At 40.5% G+C, this 15,464-nt stretch overlaps 1 protein-coding gene across 5 annotated transcripts in view; it reads left to right on the top strand.

Moving 5' to 3' along the window:
* SETD2 (SET domain containing 2, histone lysine methyltransferase) overlaps positions 1-15,464 on the top strand; it is a 70,387-nt gene that overhangs the window by 7,397 nt on the left and 47,526 nt on the right. For all 5 annotated transcript variants that reach the window (XR_016281983.1, XM_089533788.1, XM_089533787.1 and 2 more), the window contains exon 3: positions 14,893-14,908. Coding sequence is in view for 4 of the 5 variants with exons in the window: in XM_089533788.1 (XP_089389914.1) it covers positions 14,893-14,908 (16 nt within the window). In the remaining variant the exon portion in view is untranslated. The remainder of the gene's footprint in view (positions 1-14,892; positions 14,909-15,464) is intronic.

Here is a 15,464-nt window from a genome sequence, read left to right as displayed (position 1 = left end):
TTGTTGTTAACTGCCCTCAAGTTGATCTTGATTCATGGCAACCCTGTGGGTGAGACATCTGCAACATCCCTTGCCCTGCAGTACTCTGCTTAGGTCTTGTAGATTCTTGCCCATGACCTCCCTAATTGAGTCTGTCCCTCTAGCCTGCGGTCTTTCCCAGCATCATTGTCTTTTCGAATGAGTCGTGTGGCATTCCTTCTCATGATGTGTCCAAGTATGATAGCCTCAATTTGACCATCTTGGCTTCCAGGGGTATTTCAGGCTTGATCTGTTCAAGGACCCATTTGTTTATCCGGCTGTCCACGGGATCCTCAGCATTCTTCACCAGCATCACATCTCAAATGAGTTGATCTTCCTTTTTTCTGCTTTTTTCACTGCCCAGCTCTCACTTCCATACACAGCAATCGGGAGTAGCATGGTCTGGGTGATTCTAACTTTGGTGCTCAGTTGTATATCTTGGATATCTTCGCTAGCTCTTTTGTGTCCTTCCCATTCCTAGTCTTCGTATCTGTTGTTTCCGTTCTGACCAATGTTTGATCCAAGCCACAAGAAATCTTGTAACTATTTTGATTTCCTCGTTGTATAGGTTGAATTTCTGTAGGTCCTCTGTGGTCATTATTTTTGTTTTCTTTATGTTCAGCAACAAGGTGTTCACCATCTCAAACCCCCCCCCCTATAAAACAGGAATCCTGGTGAGTTGCTCCAAAACAAGTTAGGATTCATAAACCAAAAATAGTGTTTGTTCAGGATCCTGGCATGTAAATGGGGAAACGGGCCACACTAAACATACTGCTCCTGCTTTGTTTAACAGGCTGTGAGTTTAGCAGAACTCAGCAGTAGTGAGGATAATTCCAGGGTGCTCACTTTATTGAGAAAAATTAACTTGTCTCCTTTTCTGCGACCTAGCATTCAAAGAGGCTTTTCAGTTTAAAAAAATGGTGGAATAAAATATAATGTGATAAGCTAGAAAGCAAGGTCTAACTATCCTAAGGACAACAGATCCCATCTGATCTTGGAAACCAAGCAGAGTCATCCCCGGGTAGTACTTGGATGGGAGACCACCAACGAATATCAGGTGCTGTAGACTACATTTCAGAGGAAGGGACTGGCAGAGCATCTCTGAGTACACCTTCCTAAGGAAACCCTATAAAATTCATGTAGTTGCCATAAAAGCTGAGCCTGGTGGTGGTGGTTATTATTTATTATTATTATTTCTTCTTTCCTGCCCCTCCCCATGGATCAAGACTGGGGACCACAACATTTAATAGATAAACAACCCTGGTTAAAACACACATCAATTTAAAAGGACAAATAAGATGTACACATATTAAGACAACCCTCATCTAAAATTCCTCTTGCAAAATGCACAATTTAAAAATCATCTGGATAAGCCTGCTGGAAGAGACTGGGATTGCTGGAGCTGGGCAGTACCCTGCAAAGTCGTGGCTTGCAAGGATAACAACACTGTTCTTGGAGCAAAGCCATCCCATGGGCTGTCAGGGACAGATGAGGGTCTGCCAGTGAACATGGGGGAGGTGAAATAAAAAGAACTGGGTGGTCTAAAAGCAAAGGTGGTACAGAAGGCAATGAGTGTCTAGGTGAGACTTCATTATTTAAATATTTTGTAAAAACAACAACAACAAGACCCTCCTAAATGCAGATTCCACATCTGCTGCCTTTTCAGTGCTCTCAAAGAGCTGTTGTGAGACTTGCAGACGTTTTGTGTTGCTTGGGGGTCTATTTCCCAACACTCCTGTGGATCCTTTTTTTAAAATAAAGAATTCCCTCCCAAAGGAGCCTATTATTGGAAACTTTAGCTCTCAGCAGAGTGTTTTGCTGCATGCAAAACACATTTAGGTGGATAGAGTCAAACAGATCAAGATAGTTTGGCTCAATTATTCTCTTGTTGTAATGCATCAGGGAGACAGTAATGTCTCTGGAAGAAAAGATTTGTTTTCCACTTGCACCTCTTCAAGATCACTTCCTTATTAAAGAGACTAATGACAGTCTCTGAGGACATGAAACTGAAGGAAAGGAGGCTTGGCTTCTGTTGTGGCATGTAATTCTTTTTTTAAAAAAACTGCTCTTAATACTTTCTTTGCAGTGTTAAAGGGGGGCTTCTCAGTGTATCCTTATAGAATTGGATATATGAATATATAAGTAGACTCATGATGATGAGTCAGCTTGACAGGCGTCTATAATAATCACAAGCTTGAATTTAAACACTTGATTTCATACATGAAATGCAGGCATGTGTTTTGGTGTGTATGCATATCTGCATATACTGTACAAGGCTGGAAATTATTTCAAATTCCTGTTGCCCCTTATCAGATACTTTTATCAGTATGAACTGGGGAAAGGTGGCCACCTCTGTGACACACAAAATTAAATTCTGAAACATTTCCCTAAAGTAAGACATGAAAACATATCTACTAAAATACACTTCTGAAATGTGTCATTAAAATATACTGCAGAAAGGAATTCTCATCCATTTCTATTAAATGCTTGTCTAAGCAGGAAACTTGTGATATGTCTTCTGGAAGGAATTCTGGCTTTAGTGAGCCTCAAGGAGGACATTTGCAGCTAGGACACCACCCGCAAGGAGGTATCACCTCTTGCCCATTTTTAAGGTTAGTACCTAAATTAGAGATGGGGAATCTTGGGTCTTCTAGAAGTTTTTGGACTATTAGCTTCCATAGTTTCTTATTATAGGTCATGCCCCTTATCAATGACTGGGACCCCTGAAATTGTAAGCCAAAGAATCTGGGGGAGCATATGTTCCCCAGCCCTTGCATGACCAATATGCTTAAAAGGTGCTCTAAAAATGCTCCCTGCCAGTCTTAGAACCAGAGAGTTGGAAGAGACCACAAGTGCCATCCAGCCCAGCCCTGTGGATCATTGTAGGGCAGTGTTTTAAGATGTGAAAGGCCCAGATCATGAAATCTTTCTAGATGGGAAGCAGTACTCAGAATGTTGCCCATTAGTGTACATCTCTTGCTCACCACAGTTAGGACATTGTATAGATATAGAAGAATACCTGTGCCGATACTTTGACTGGAAGCTACATGACTGAATGAGTGAAACTTTATAATGTGTCTGTAAGGTGAACCTAGAAAAGTGAAGCCTTTTCTAGCTTCTCCCAGTATCCCTTAATAAGGCTTTTAATGCAAAATATATTTAATGTGGAATTTTTTGTTGCTCATCTGCCCATTTTTGTTACACTTCTTAGCTGTGTGCAAACAACGCCATCTCATCAGTGTGTTTTCAATCTAGTTTTTTGTTCCCAGGTGCCATTTCATCATCATCAGTGTTTTGTTTGTTGTATCCATAACAATCGCCTCAGCACTGTAAAAAAAGTCAATAATCCTGCTTTTTCTGCTTGCCTAGAGACATGGTTCTTTGACCTTTCTAGGCTTAGGAAATCTTCCATGAGATTTGGCTGACTGCCTTAGCCCAGGTGAACTGCTTATGTACACAGATCCCAATTTCAGGACCTATGCACACATTTCAGATGGCCAGCTTTAGGTGTTAGAATTACAGCCTGAACAATTCTGATGTTTCAAAAACATCACTTGTGTTAGTTTTTTGTCTCCTTTCCAACAAATCTTCACATAATATACAATTTTAAAAAGTCATCTTGAAATCATGGAAAGTTCTGTATAGATTTGTCTGCCCATATGTTTTTTGCTTCAGCAAATTTTATTCCCTGTGGCGTTTCAAACATTTGAAAACCTCATCTTAGAAACATCCTTCTGAAAACAGAAGGCTCTAGCATTTGGAGAGTGAAATGGCCGTTCTCTGGATAGACTGTCTTCTTCCGTGTAGCCTTTGCTTTAATTTGATTAATTATCACTTATTTTAAAAATATTTTCCTCTGTTGCCTTTCAGCAGAAGTTCACAGAGCAGTTGAAAGAATGAAATGAAAACCATTTATTTTTAATGGGCTTCAGATACCCATCCCACTCTCCCCATTGCTTTTGTTCCATTATTTCCAGTCTGATGGCCTCCCTCCAGTTCTATAGCCTGCCCAGAAGACAGAATGCCAAATTATCAGACTTATGGAAAATAAGCAGATAACACATCCAACATCCTCAGAATTCAACAAGTGTACACATGTTGTAGGGGTTGTTGTCTTGCTTGTCTGTAGTAATATGCAAAGTGGCCTGTGCATGGGTAATTCTTTACTATCTGTGTATATTACTGATTGTCCAAATTTGAGTTTCTCCTGCTAAACGGCTTCCTGAGCTTTCTTGAGGTTTAGAAGGCTTCTTTGGAAACCTTTGCTGGCATGCCAAGCATCAAGTTGTAAATGAATAATAATTAGCTCAGTGGCAGGGAATGAGAAGTTGGGGGAGCGAGAGAGATTGAAAGTGGATTTTTGAGCATGGATGTGAAGTCTTGGGATTGGCACTGTGCACGTCTTCTTCAGAAGGTATGAGGAGGAGTGGACTATTCTGAGATACCTAGCTGCTTTTGAAGTGTTTGAATGTGACAAATATGTGATGGGTGTATATAAATGCACCTAGATATGAGAGAGGTAACAGGACCTCAGATGTTTTGAGTGCTATGTCTATAAGCTCCAGACAGCATGCTAAATAACTCAATGGTTATAGGAATAATAGTCCTTAATATCTTTCCTATCACTTGTTTAGGTGATCCATTTGATCTTATCACAGCCAGAGGAAGACTAGGCAAGAAAAAGATTTGAGCCCACACATCTCCTACTTAATAAAGGATGAATTGGGATCTGCTGAGTGAGAATTGTGGGAAAGTCCCATGGCTTGTGAGGCCCATAGTTATATCCATGGGGCCCTCATGGCTGGGAGTATCTCACAGGTAGCTTTCTTAATAATAATAATAATAATAATAATAATAATAATAATAATAATAATAAATGATTTATTTATAGCCTGCCCAATCACAAGGAATCCGGGTGGGTTACAGCAATAAAAATACATAAATATAAAATACATAAAAATAAAAATACACTCTTCTTCTTGAAGCTAGCCCTGATGGAGATGGGCCAGCCTTTTCACTCTCTCCCAGGGCAATTTTTAGGATTATAGTTGATTATTCTTATATTATATTAATTACTACATATTATAATGTCTTGCCTTTTTCCCAGCTTGGGGCGCAAGGTGGCTTGCAACAGAGTAAAAATAAAAAAAGAATTACATTCACAAAATACAAAAATTAAAAAGTGATTAAAATATATAAAACCAGTTAAAAACATAAACCACTGAAGTAGAAAATCCAGCACTTTGCTTAGGTGGGACAGGCCTCATTGCTCAAAGGCTTGTGAAAGAGAAAGAGAGAGGTCTTCACCTGTTTACAGAAGAATAGGGAGGGTGCCAGGCTAACCTTCTGGGGAGTTCCAGAGCCTGGGGCAGCCACTGAGAAGGTCCTCTCCTGTCTTCCCAGCAGACAGAGAGAAGGGCCTCCCTACCAGATATTAAAACACAAGCAGATTCTTGCAGCTTGTGCCACTAAGGATCAACATTTTCATCACTAAGGATTGTCCAGTTGTTCTTATCCCATGTTTTAATTCTAGGTCATGATATGCCTGAAGTGTTGGCTTCCAGTCCTTCATCTTCCACCACCTTCTCTTCCTGTCTTCTTCTCCTTCCTTATGGCAAGTGGTATGGAGGTGCTGTTTCTAGCCCTGGTTCATTTATCTAAGAGACAGAACAGCTGGAAACACCTTATTGTTTTCATAGGCTGCATTGCATGATTCCAAAGGTGAGATGATGTACAGTGAAAGGAGATGCAATAGGAATACTTAAAAAACATCATAAATATTCCATCCAGAGGTGACAATGTCTGGTGAATTCCTCTAATAGTCTTCCTAAGGTGAAAGTTGGTGGTACACATGAATCTCTCTGTTACAAGAATGACTTCAGAAGGAACCTTGGCTCATTGGTAGAGTGCTTGCTTTTCGTGAAAAAGCCCGAAGTTCACTTTCCACGTAAAGGGGCTACAGGGCTGTGGAAGACTTTTATGCTTCTGCTACTCATAGTAGACAGAACAGGGCTGAACGACTATGCAGACGGCAGTTTTATGTTCACATTGTTGTGATTCACAAGTATAGCAAATATATGTGCAAAGGAAACTGCCTCTCCTTGTCTAACTGATTGGATTGCACAAAGGAGCACAACCAAGCTATCCATCATTTCCCAACTGCCACACCAGAGAGGTTTCCTTGTTTATTTCTTTAAAAATTGTATACACAAAACATCTTGTAGCTAAGTTGACAAAGAAAATGTCTCTTAGTGAGGACTTTTTGAAGCCTGGATTTATGTTTGCTTTTGACCAAAATATTGTTGCAACTGTTTGACATCAGGTAGTTACAATAATGAAAAAGCAGTCATTCTTAACTTACAGTGCTGTTTAAACAAACCTTTTATTCAGTTAAAGCCATAACTGCTGCCAAGTAGCGGCTGACTAGAAGGCTAGTTTCCTTGATTTCACCCAAGCTGTTGGAACAGCCGTTAACATAATCTTTAAAGCAGCATGGGGTAGAAGTATTTCTCCCATGAAACAGAAGCATTTCTTCCCCAAAAGTATGCAGTGATAGAATAAAAGAAGTGATTGAACATTGCTGGCATGGCTGTGTGAATGAAAGGCTTATAGAATCATAGAATAGAATCATAGAGTTGGAAGAGACCACTAGGGCCATCCATTCCAACCCCCTGCCATGCAGGAAATCCAAATCAAAGCATCCCTGACAGATGGCCATCCAGCCTCTGTTTAAACACCTCGCAAGGAAGGAGACACTATCACCCTCCGAGGGAGTGTGTTCCACTGTCGAACAGCCCTTACTGTCAGGAAGTTCTTCCTAATGCTGAGGTGGAATCTCTTTTCCTGGAGCTTGCATCCATTGTTCCGGGTCCTGTTCTCTGGAGCTGCAGAAAACAAGCTTGCTCCCTCTTCAATATGACATCCTTTCAAATATTTAAACAGGGCTATCATATCACCTCTTAACCTTCTTTTCTCCAGGCTAAACATACCCAGCTCCCTAAGGCGTTCCTCATAGGGCATGGTCTCCAGACCCTTCACCATTTTTGTCGCCCTCCTTTGGACACGCTCCAGTTTCTCAATGTCCTTTTTGAATTGTGGTGCCCAGAACTGGACACAATATTCTAGGTGGGGCCTGACCAAAGCAGAATACAGTGGCACTATTACTTCTCTTGATCTAGACACTATACTTTTATTGATGCAGCCTAAAATTGCATTGGCCTTTTTAGCTGCCGCATCACACTGTTCACTCATGTTCAACTTGTGGTCTACTTGGACTCCTAGATCCCTTTCACACGTAGTTTCATTCAGCCAGGTGTCACCCATCCTATATCTGTGCATTTTATTTTTCCGCCCTAAGTGCAATACCTTACATTTCTCCGTGTTTAATTTCATTTTGTTAGCTTTGGCCCAGCTTTCTAGTCTATTCAGGTCATTTTGAATCTTGATCCTGTCCTCTGGGGTATTAGCTATTCCTCCTAATTTGGTGTCATCTGCAAATTTGATAAGTATGCTCCCAATTCTGTCATCCAGGTCATTGATAAAGATGTTGAATAGCACTGGGCCCAGGACAGAGCCCTGTGGGACCCCACTGGTCACTTCTCTTAATCGTGTAAATGATTTTGGGAAGGAGAAAGGGAGGCACTCGATTTCAATTGAGGTGACTGGAACTTGCCATAGAGTTGTGTGCCTTCAGGTTGTTTCCAACTTTTGGCTATCCTGGGGGAAACCTATCACTGGGTTTTCTTGGCAAGATTTCTTCAGAGGGGGTTTGCTTTTACCTTCCTCTCAGTCTGAGAGAGTGTGTCTTGCCCAAGGCCACCTTGGGTTTTCCTGGGTCAGTGGAGATCTGAAACCTGGTCTCCATAGTCATAATCCAGTGCTCAAACCACTATATCACACTGTCTGTCTTCTGTTTTTCACTATAGGCGGGAACTTCTTCACTTTATTGTGTGGCTGTTTACAGCACAGTTCTGCTGTGTCTCCTGGATCCCTGAGCCTTTAAGGGTTCTTTCTCTCTTGTGCTTGGGGCCATAGACCCCTCCCAGATGTATGTATAATGTATGGGTAAGCTTTCATGGTATGCAGACACTCAAGATATGCTAAGAACAGCTTAACATACCTGTATCGTATTAGCCCTGATACTTTTCTTCTCTTTTACCACCACTAGATGATTTTTGTTCTTCAAAGCTCCATCTGCCTCAGTAGCTCATCTCTATCTTTTGCTTCTTTTAAAGCAATAATGTGAGAGTTTTTGGTTTCCACTGATAATGCCACCTTATCATGTCATATTCACACTCTGCTTCCACTCTGGATTACACCTCACATTCATCACACACAAGCATGGTTGGTAAGCTGATCTGTTGAAAGCTGCCTTGCACTGTCTTCAGAATTTCAAATTTCTCTCTGTAACTTCCTTTCAGTACCTTCTTTGTTTCATAAATGTGGGCTTTGAAACAGTGGCCTGAAACACATGAGCCAAATAAAGTGCCTTTTGAGGGCATGGCATTCAAACAATGCATGCCCCCAAACTGCCTGCAAATTGCTCTGAGGCTGCCTACGGTGACCCGAAGCAGAGCAGCAAAAAGACCACAGCAGTGACCAGCTTCGGAACCGTAGTGTCCAGTCCCTGTGGTCCTAGAGTGTCTCTGGCCTCTCCTTTTGGCCCATCTGGCCCATATGTTAAATACCTAAATAAATAAATAAATAAATAAAATATGTTGACAGGGACTGAATGAAGGGTGTAAAGAGTAGGCAGATGAACTGTTGTGGCAAAGGGCACTTTTTGGATTTGAGGGAAGGATAAAATGATATGAAAGGCATTTTGATCCTGATGTTTGTTTCAGACATCCTTGCAAACCTAGGACGGTACAAAATATAGTACGGTGTGCCCGTGTTATACGCGGGCATGCTTTATGCAGACTTGAGCTTACGTGCTCAAGCCGTGGGGAGTGCATGGGGTGCAAGGGGCAGCGCCCAGCACTCTCCCGTGCCGCCGCGCACGAACCTCATTCAAATGAGTGGGGCTTGAGCATAGGTGGAATTCGCCTTATGCGGGGGGGGGGGTCTGGAACAGATCTCCTTCTTAAGGCAAGGGCCCACTGTATGCAAAACCACTTCAACATGGCTTTTCAGAGCTTTGTCAAGGCTTATCCCCATGATTATTTGTTAACAGCAACAACTTGTGCACACTACAGTGGGCCCTTGATATCCACTGGGGTTTACTTCCAGGACCCCGCCATAGATGCATCCAGAATCTGGATACTCAAGCCCCAGTATATAAAATGGTATCGGAAAATGATGACCTTGATATAAAATGACAAAATCAAGATATGCTTTTTGGAATTCATATTTTTTTAAAGTATTTTCAAGCTGTGGATAAAGACTCTGTGGATGCAGAGCGCCAACTCTACTAAGTTACCTAAACAGTTATCTCCTCTGTAACAGATACAGTTTTTCTGCTCCTTGCGCCGTAATTCCTGGTTCTCTGGGCTAAGTGGGGAGAGTTTTAATCTTGACAAAAACACAAGGGCTTTCTTTGAGATAGTGGTGCTACATTGCCAGCTGAACAATTGCTTGAAGTAAATTAGTATGTCATTTATTTCACTTAATCCTGAAAACTAGCAATAGTTTTATCTCTGGGCACATTAGCAAGTAATTATCCAAACTTGTTAAAACTTGAAAGTCATTTTGACTTCTTTTAAAACTCTCCACCATTGACTAATAGCTACATCTATCAGCAGCTGAGTGACAGCAGTGATAATTTAAAAACTGAATTTAATTATGCTAGAACTTTATTGCTTGAAACTTTGAGTAATCTTTCATTTATGATGTTGAGCAGCTCTTGGACCACCTTAATAATATGGAAAAGGATACTCTCCATCCTAGTAGAGAATCCATGATATTGTCTAATGTGGTATAACTTCCCAGTAACAACTGATCTTAAAAAGAACTTAGTAAGTAGTTTGAAGTTGGCAGGAAGATAAGGATTTTCTGCCACCCCTCTGAAAAGTCAGTGGATATTGGTATGTTAAAACCTCCATTTGAATGACCGGAATCAGCAACTCCAAGACATTTAACTCTCCAAGTGGTTTATCTCGTATCAGGTACTTCAGCATTTTGGAATTAGCTTATTTGGCTGCATCCGCACTGCATAAATAATTCAGTTTGACATAACTTTAACTGCAATGGCTCCATGCTGTGGAATTCTGGGAATGGTGCCCCAACAAACTACCATTCCCAGTATTCCATAGCATGGAACCATGGCAGTTAAAGTGGTGTCTAACCAGATTATTTCTGCAGTGTGGCTGCAGTCTTTGTCAGTAGCTAAGCATTTCTAAGAATTTAGTGAAGAGCTAGTTACTCTGCCCCTGAATCCAACTTCCCCACCAAATTTGTTAACCTAACTTCATTGTTCATAACTCATAGTACTTCCTTTCTTCTGTAACAATTCTTTATATTTTCTGGAGGAAAAGTGGCACTCCTTAGAGACAGGCGTACATTAAACATGTATCAGCTATTTAATCAACATAGTCACTGTTTCTGTCTTACTTTCTGGCTTGATGATCTAGTGTTACAAATAGTTATCAAGGGGGCTGATACAACATGTATAGTAGAAAAATACTGATCTTCCACTGATCCAGTTGTTTGTAGTTCTGGCAGAATATGTATAGAGAAGTGTGCTCTGACATGCTAAATTAGGCAGAAAATCCTATGACACTGACCAGTGGAAGGATCAGTGCTGTAGAGCTCCTTTGGTTCCTATTCAGGAGAAAGGAAAGATAGAAATTAAAAATGTCTTTAACAAAATAACCATCAGTGACAATTGCATACACAAACATAGCTATGTACACTTGGCCCTCCACATTTGCAGGTTTGATTTTTGTGGATTTCATTATTTGCAGGTTTGATTAATATGTTCCCTCTAGGAATCTCTAAGTCCTCCAGCACTACTCTGCCAGAAGTTGACCATAAAGTTGTGCTGAAAGTCCTAGAGATTACTAGAGAAGACACTTCTTTGGGCATTTGTAGGTCCTCCAGCATGATTCTGTGATCACTTTCTGACAGATGTTGCACTGGAGGACCTGGACATTCCTAGAAAGGTGTTCTTTTAGGTAAAAAGAATAGTATTTTTTTTCTATTTGTGTTTTTTCCACATTCACAGGGGTCCTTCACCCCTAACCCCAGTAAATGTGGAGGGGCCACTGTAGTGTCCTGTCACCATGTCATCCCTACTTTGTTAATCTTGAACAGTGAGGAAACCTCTCAAGAAGGACCCAAGAAATGAGCAAGGTGTCCCAGTTTTACTCTCTGGAATTCAATGCAGAGAATTTGGAATGTAAGAAGTTCCTTATTCCAAACAGCTCCTTCCTCGAATCTGAGAAACTGGTGGTTGAAGCAGCTGAGAGGTTCCCAGAGACATTGAAGAGATACCTTTGCCATTTTATGTCTGAACAAAGGGACAAAGAAAAACAGAATTGTCAGGTAAATAGAAGGTGCTGACTAATCAAGCACCTGGCGCAAATGCCTATAAATCTCCCAGCAACTGCAGGGAATCTCTGTTGTTCATAACGGTTCAGAATCTTTGACTGTTCTTTGCTGTTCCTGGCATTCTTGACACCTAGACTGGCTGCGTTTAATAACTTCTTGTCTCATCCCTTTTTGGCTTTTGATATCTGGACTACTGGCTTTGTGGAATGACTGACTGGGACCTTGCCACAGGATAAGTCCCAGTGAGAAAAGGCATTGTTGTTAAGTGCTATTGTCGATTTAGACTTATGGCAACCCTATGAATGAGAGACCTTCAAGTCACCCTTGTCATTTCTGCTCAGGTCTTGGCAGGCTCAGGGCTGTGGCTTTCTTCGTTCAGTCTGTCCATTTGTATAATATGGCCTTCTTCTTTTCCTATTACAGTCTGCCCTCCTTATATACAGATTTTTTATACACGGATTCAAGCATCCGCAGTTTGAAAATGTTAAAAAAAAGTATAAATTTCAAATATCAAACCTTGATTTCCCATTTTTTTTTATAAGGGACACCATTTTGCTATGTCATTATATTTAATAGGACTTGAACATCCACAGATTTTGTTATCCACGGGGGATCTTGGAACCAAACCCCAGCGTATAACAAGGGTCCACTGTACTTCCTACCTTATCAAACATTGTCTTTTCTAGTGAATCCTGCCTTCTTGTGGTGTCTCCAAAGTATGACAGCCTTACTTTAGTCATCTTGGCTTCCGGAGAGTTTAGGCTTGATTTGCTCTAGGACCCATTTCTTTGACTTTTTAGGAGTCCACGTTATCTGTGGAAGTCTTCTCCAGCACGACATTTCAAATAGGTTGATTTTCTTCCTATCAGCTTTCTTCACTGTCCAGCTTTCACTGCCGTAGTATGTAGAAATTGAAAATATGATGGCACAGAGAATCCTAACTTTGATATTCAATGACATATTTTTATACTTAACAAGTTCCTTCATATCTGCCCTTCCAAGTCCTAGTTTTTTTATTTCTTGGCTGCAGTCTCCATTCTTTATAATGACTGAGCTACATTATGGAAAGTCTTGAATTATTTCAGTGTCTTCATGGTTTACTTAAAAGTTCTGAGTATGTAAATAATGTGTGGTCAGAAAAGGCATACAAGAGCACGAAGTTGCATTCATACCAGTTATTGCAAGTGGCAGAAGTGAAAGATCCCCTAAACTGTAGTGCAGTGCTGTTTTTTTGCATAATATCTTCTATTTCATTTGTTAAGCCAGGAAAAAAATACTCCTTTCCTAGCTTCATGGCACTGGCCTTTTTTACTGAGTGACTTGATGTGGAGCCTTGTAAAGCCACCATAGCAAAGCAAATATTTTGCACAGCATTTTGTTTCTGGCACCAGCATCTTCTGGAATGTTGTTTGGAAATAAATTTTGCCTCATTATTCAGTTATACCCAATCCGATGTTCTTGTCCGTAATGAAATATTTAAAATAAATTTCTTCAGAAAAAATGGCTTCAACTAACTACATTTGAAGAATACATTTTGCCTCGCTTTGCCGTTTCTGTGGATAAACTTATTTCCCCATTCCGTCATAACTTCTCTGTAATGTCTGCAGTTCAGTCGGCCAATATTTCCAAATTCACTGAGATGACTGAGCAAGGCAGCATAATTTGTGTGACATGAAGATGTTCTCAGGCAGCACAGATGGTTTCATTCAAATGGAGGTTGTCTGAAGCACGCACTGAGTATTAGGTTTTTTTATGATGTGTCAGCGTTTTTTCATTTCCTTGTAGACGCTAAAACAGTGATGGTGAACCTTTTAGAGGCCGAGTGCCCAAACTGCAACCCAGAACCCACTTATTTATTGCAAAGTGCCATGTCCCTCTGGCTTTCTAGTAACAAACTCTGGCAAACTTTGAGCTGGGGCAACGGCACATGTGCCCACAGAGCGGGCTCTGAGCGCTACCTCTGGCATGCATGCCATAGGTTCGCCATGACTGCGCTAGAAGCTGTAGGGTTGTGTCTTGAAATAGAATGCATGAAATGGAAAAAAGACATTCATAGCAATTGTAGTTGGGGAGGTGAATGGAAAATAATATTACAAATGTAAGGGTATTTACAAATATGTTTCATGGTTTTTAAAAACGTAGAGAGGGAAATCCCATGCACATTATAACATGGCAGAATTTAAATCAGGGCTGGGCAAAATATGGATTTGGAGTCAAGCCAATGGCTTTCCCTGCATTTTTCCCAAATCTGGATGTTAGCGCTTCAGGATGTTAATATTTGACTATTTTGTCCTTGAAAGCGAGGATGAATAATTTCCACAGTTTTTCTGTCCACTGTAGAAAAGCAAATATATCTGTGCAAATCTTGCACAGTATTCCCACATCCTGAAGCGTCTGAGGAAAGTGTTATAGGCAGAAATGCAGTGACTTTTTGTGTGGGAATTGTAGGTTGTTCTAGGACAGCCATGTGTTTTTTTACACATAAAAACCAGCAATTGTACACAACAAACATTTTAGACTTAAAAGTGGCTATTTTTTGTGCAAGATGGTAGTGATTTGGCAAAAGTTGTGTAAGATTACTTTTTTGCTATTTCTTACTATGGTTTCATTCTTTCTGACTGAGTTTCCCAACAGTTTGGGAAACCTATTCTTTTAGCCAGTAAATAAGTAACAGCAAATACTTTTCCTGTTCTTTGTATGCTCTTATGTTTAATTTATCAGAATTTCATGCTTGTAGAAGATGTAACTTTTACAGCTCAGACTATTAGTAAAAGTAGAAGCTGAATTATTCAAAATGGACTAGAGTTGTGGGATGGGACACTAAAGGAAAACAGTACTGAACGTCATGCGCTAATTTGCTTTAACAAGGTTTACCCTATAAATGTATGTTGAATGTGAGAACTCTGGAAAATGGTTTATCTCCAAAACCAAATACCTCTTCCTCCTTGGAGGTGGCTAGCATATGTCATCCTGTGCTTCAATTCCTGGTTCCAAAAGCATGTAGCATTGTAACTCAGGAAAGATTAAGACCTGTTAAGAAACATATTTTGAGGCAGAAGGAAGCACTCGGCTGCTGAGACTTTAATATTCTTCTCGGAAAGAACAGCTTAATCTTTCGTTTTGTGTTAACAGGAAATTAGACCCTGGAATGAGATGTTAGAGAATCCCTGTGTTGCCTAAACACAAATAGGGACTTTTAAGATCTAACAGTCATGTTTTTATTTGTAAGCCTTCCAGTTTACTGCAGTCAGACTTTATCTGAAGTTACTGTTCAACAGAAGGGAAGATTTTTTCCTGAACAGCAAACATCCTGAGTTTCCTTCTAAGTTTTCATAGTTTCTCTGTTTCTTTCTCTTTTTTCCATACGTTCTTCATGGATAATAACAGAGAAGAAGAAAATGAGGTGAGTGTAATTTGAACTTCTTTCTCTTCCTGCACCTATTTTTAGGAAGTCATTATAAAGGACTTAATTGAATTCTGCAAAATTTGTCTCCTTTCACGTGCAGCTTATTGAAGGTGGGGCGAGACAGATAATTCAAATCCCTAGGGGCTTTTCAAGAGGATTGCTTGAGAATTAATCTAATGTTCACACAGTGGCCTGCCCTGGTGCTCTCAGCCCAGAATCCCACAGTGTGGATGGTTGAATTTGTAGAGAAAGAATCTGTGCAGACGGAGGGGCATTGCCACTCCTCTGTGGCCCAAGAACCAACTGCTCTAGTATCAATGAGGTCACAAAGCAGCTTTGTAACACCAGTTGGCCCAAGTGTGTTAGCTCATGTTTCCTGAAATGTATATAAAGGTTTCTAGGCTGGGCTTGCTCAGCGACTCTGCTCAAGCTGCTGATGTTAAGTCGTATTTTGGGGGGACATTTTTTCCTGGGTTCTTTTCACTTTTGTTGTTTGATGCGAAGTATATCTTATTTGAAAAACCTGATTTCACCTACATATTTCTCTTTTGTT

This window comes from Sceloporus occidentalis, unplaced genomic scaffold (genome assembly GCF_023333645.1).
Source record: "Sceloporus occidentalis isolate IW3139 unplaced genomic scaffold, rSceOcc1.0.p SCAF_7, whole genome shotgun sequence".
Classification (NCBI taxonomy): domain Eukaryota; kingdom Metazoa; phylum Chordata; class Lepidosauria; order Squamata; family Phrynosomatidae; genus Sceloporus; species Sceloporus occidentalis.
Note: the sequence above shows the minus strand (reverse complement) of the source record. Positions and strands in the feature narration are given on the sequence as shown.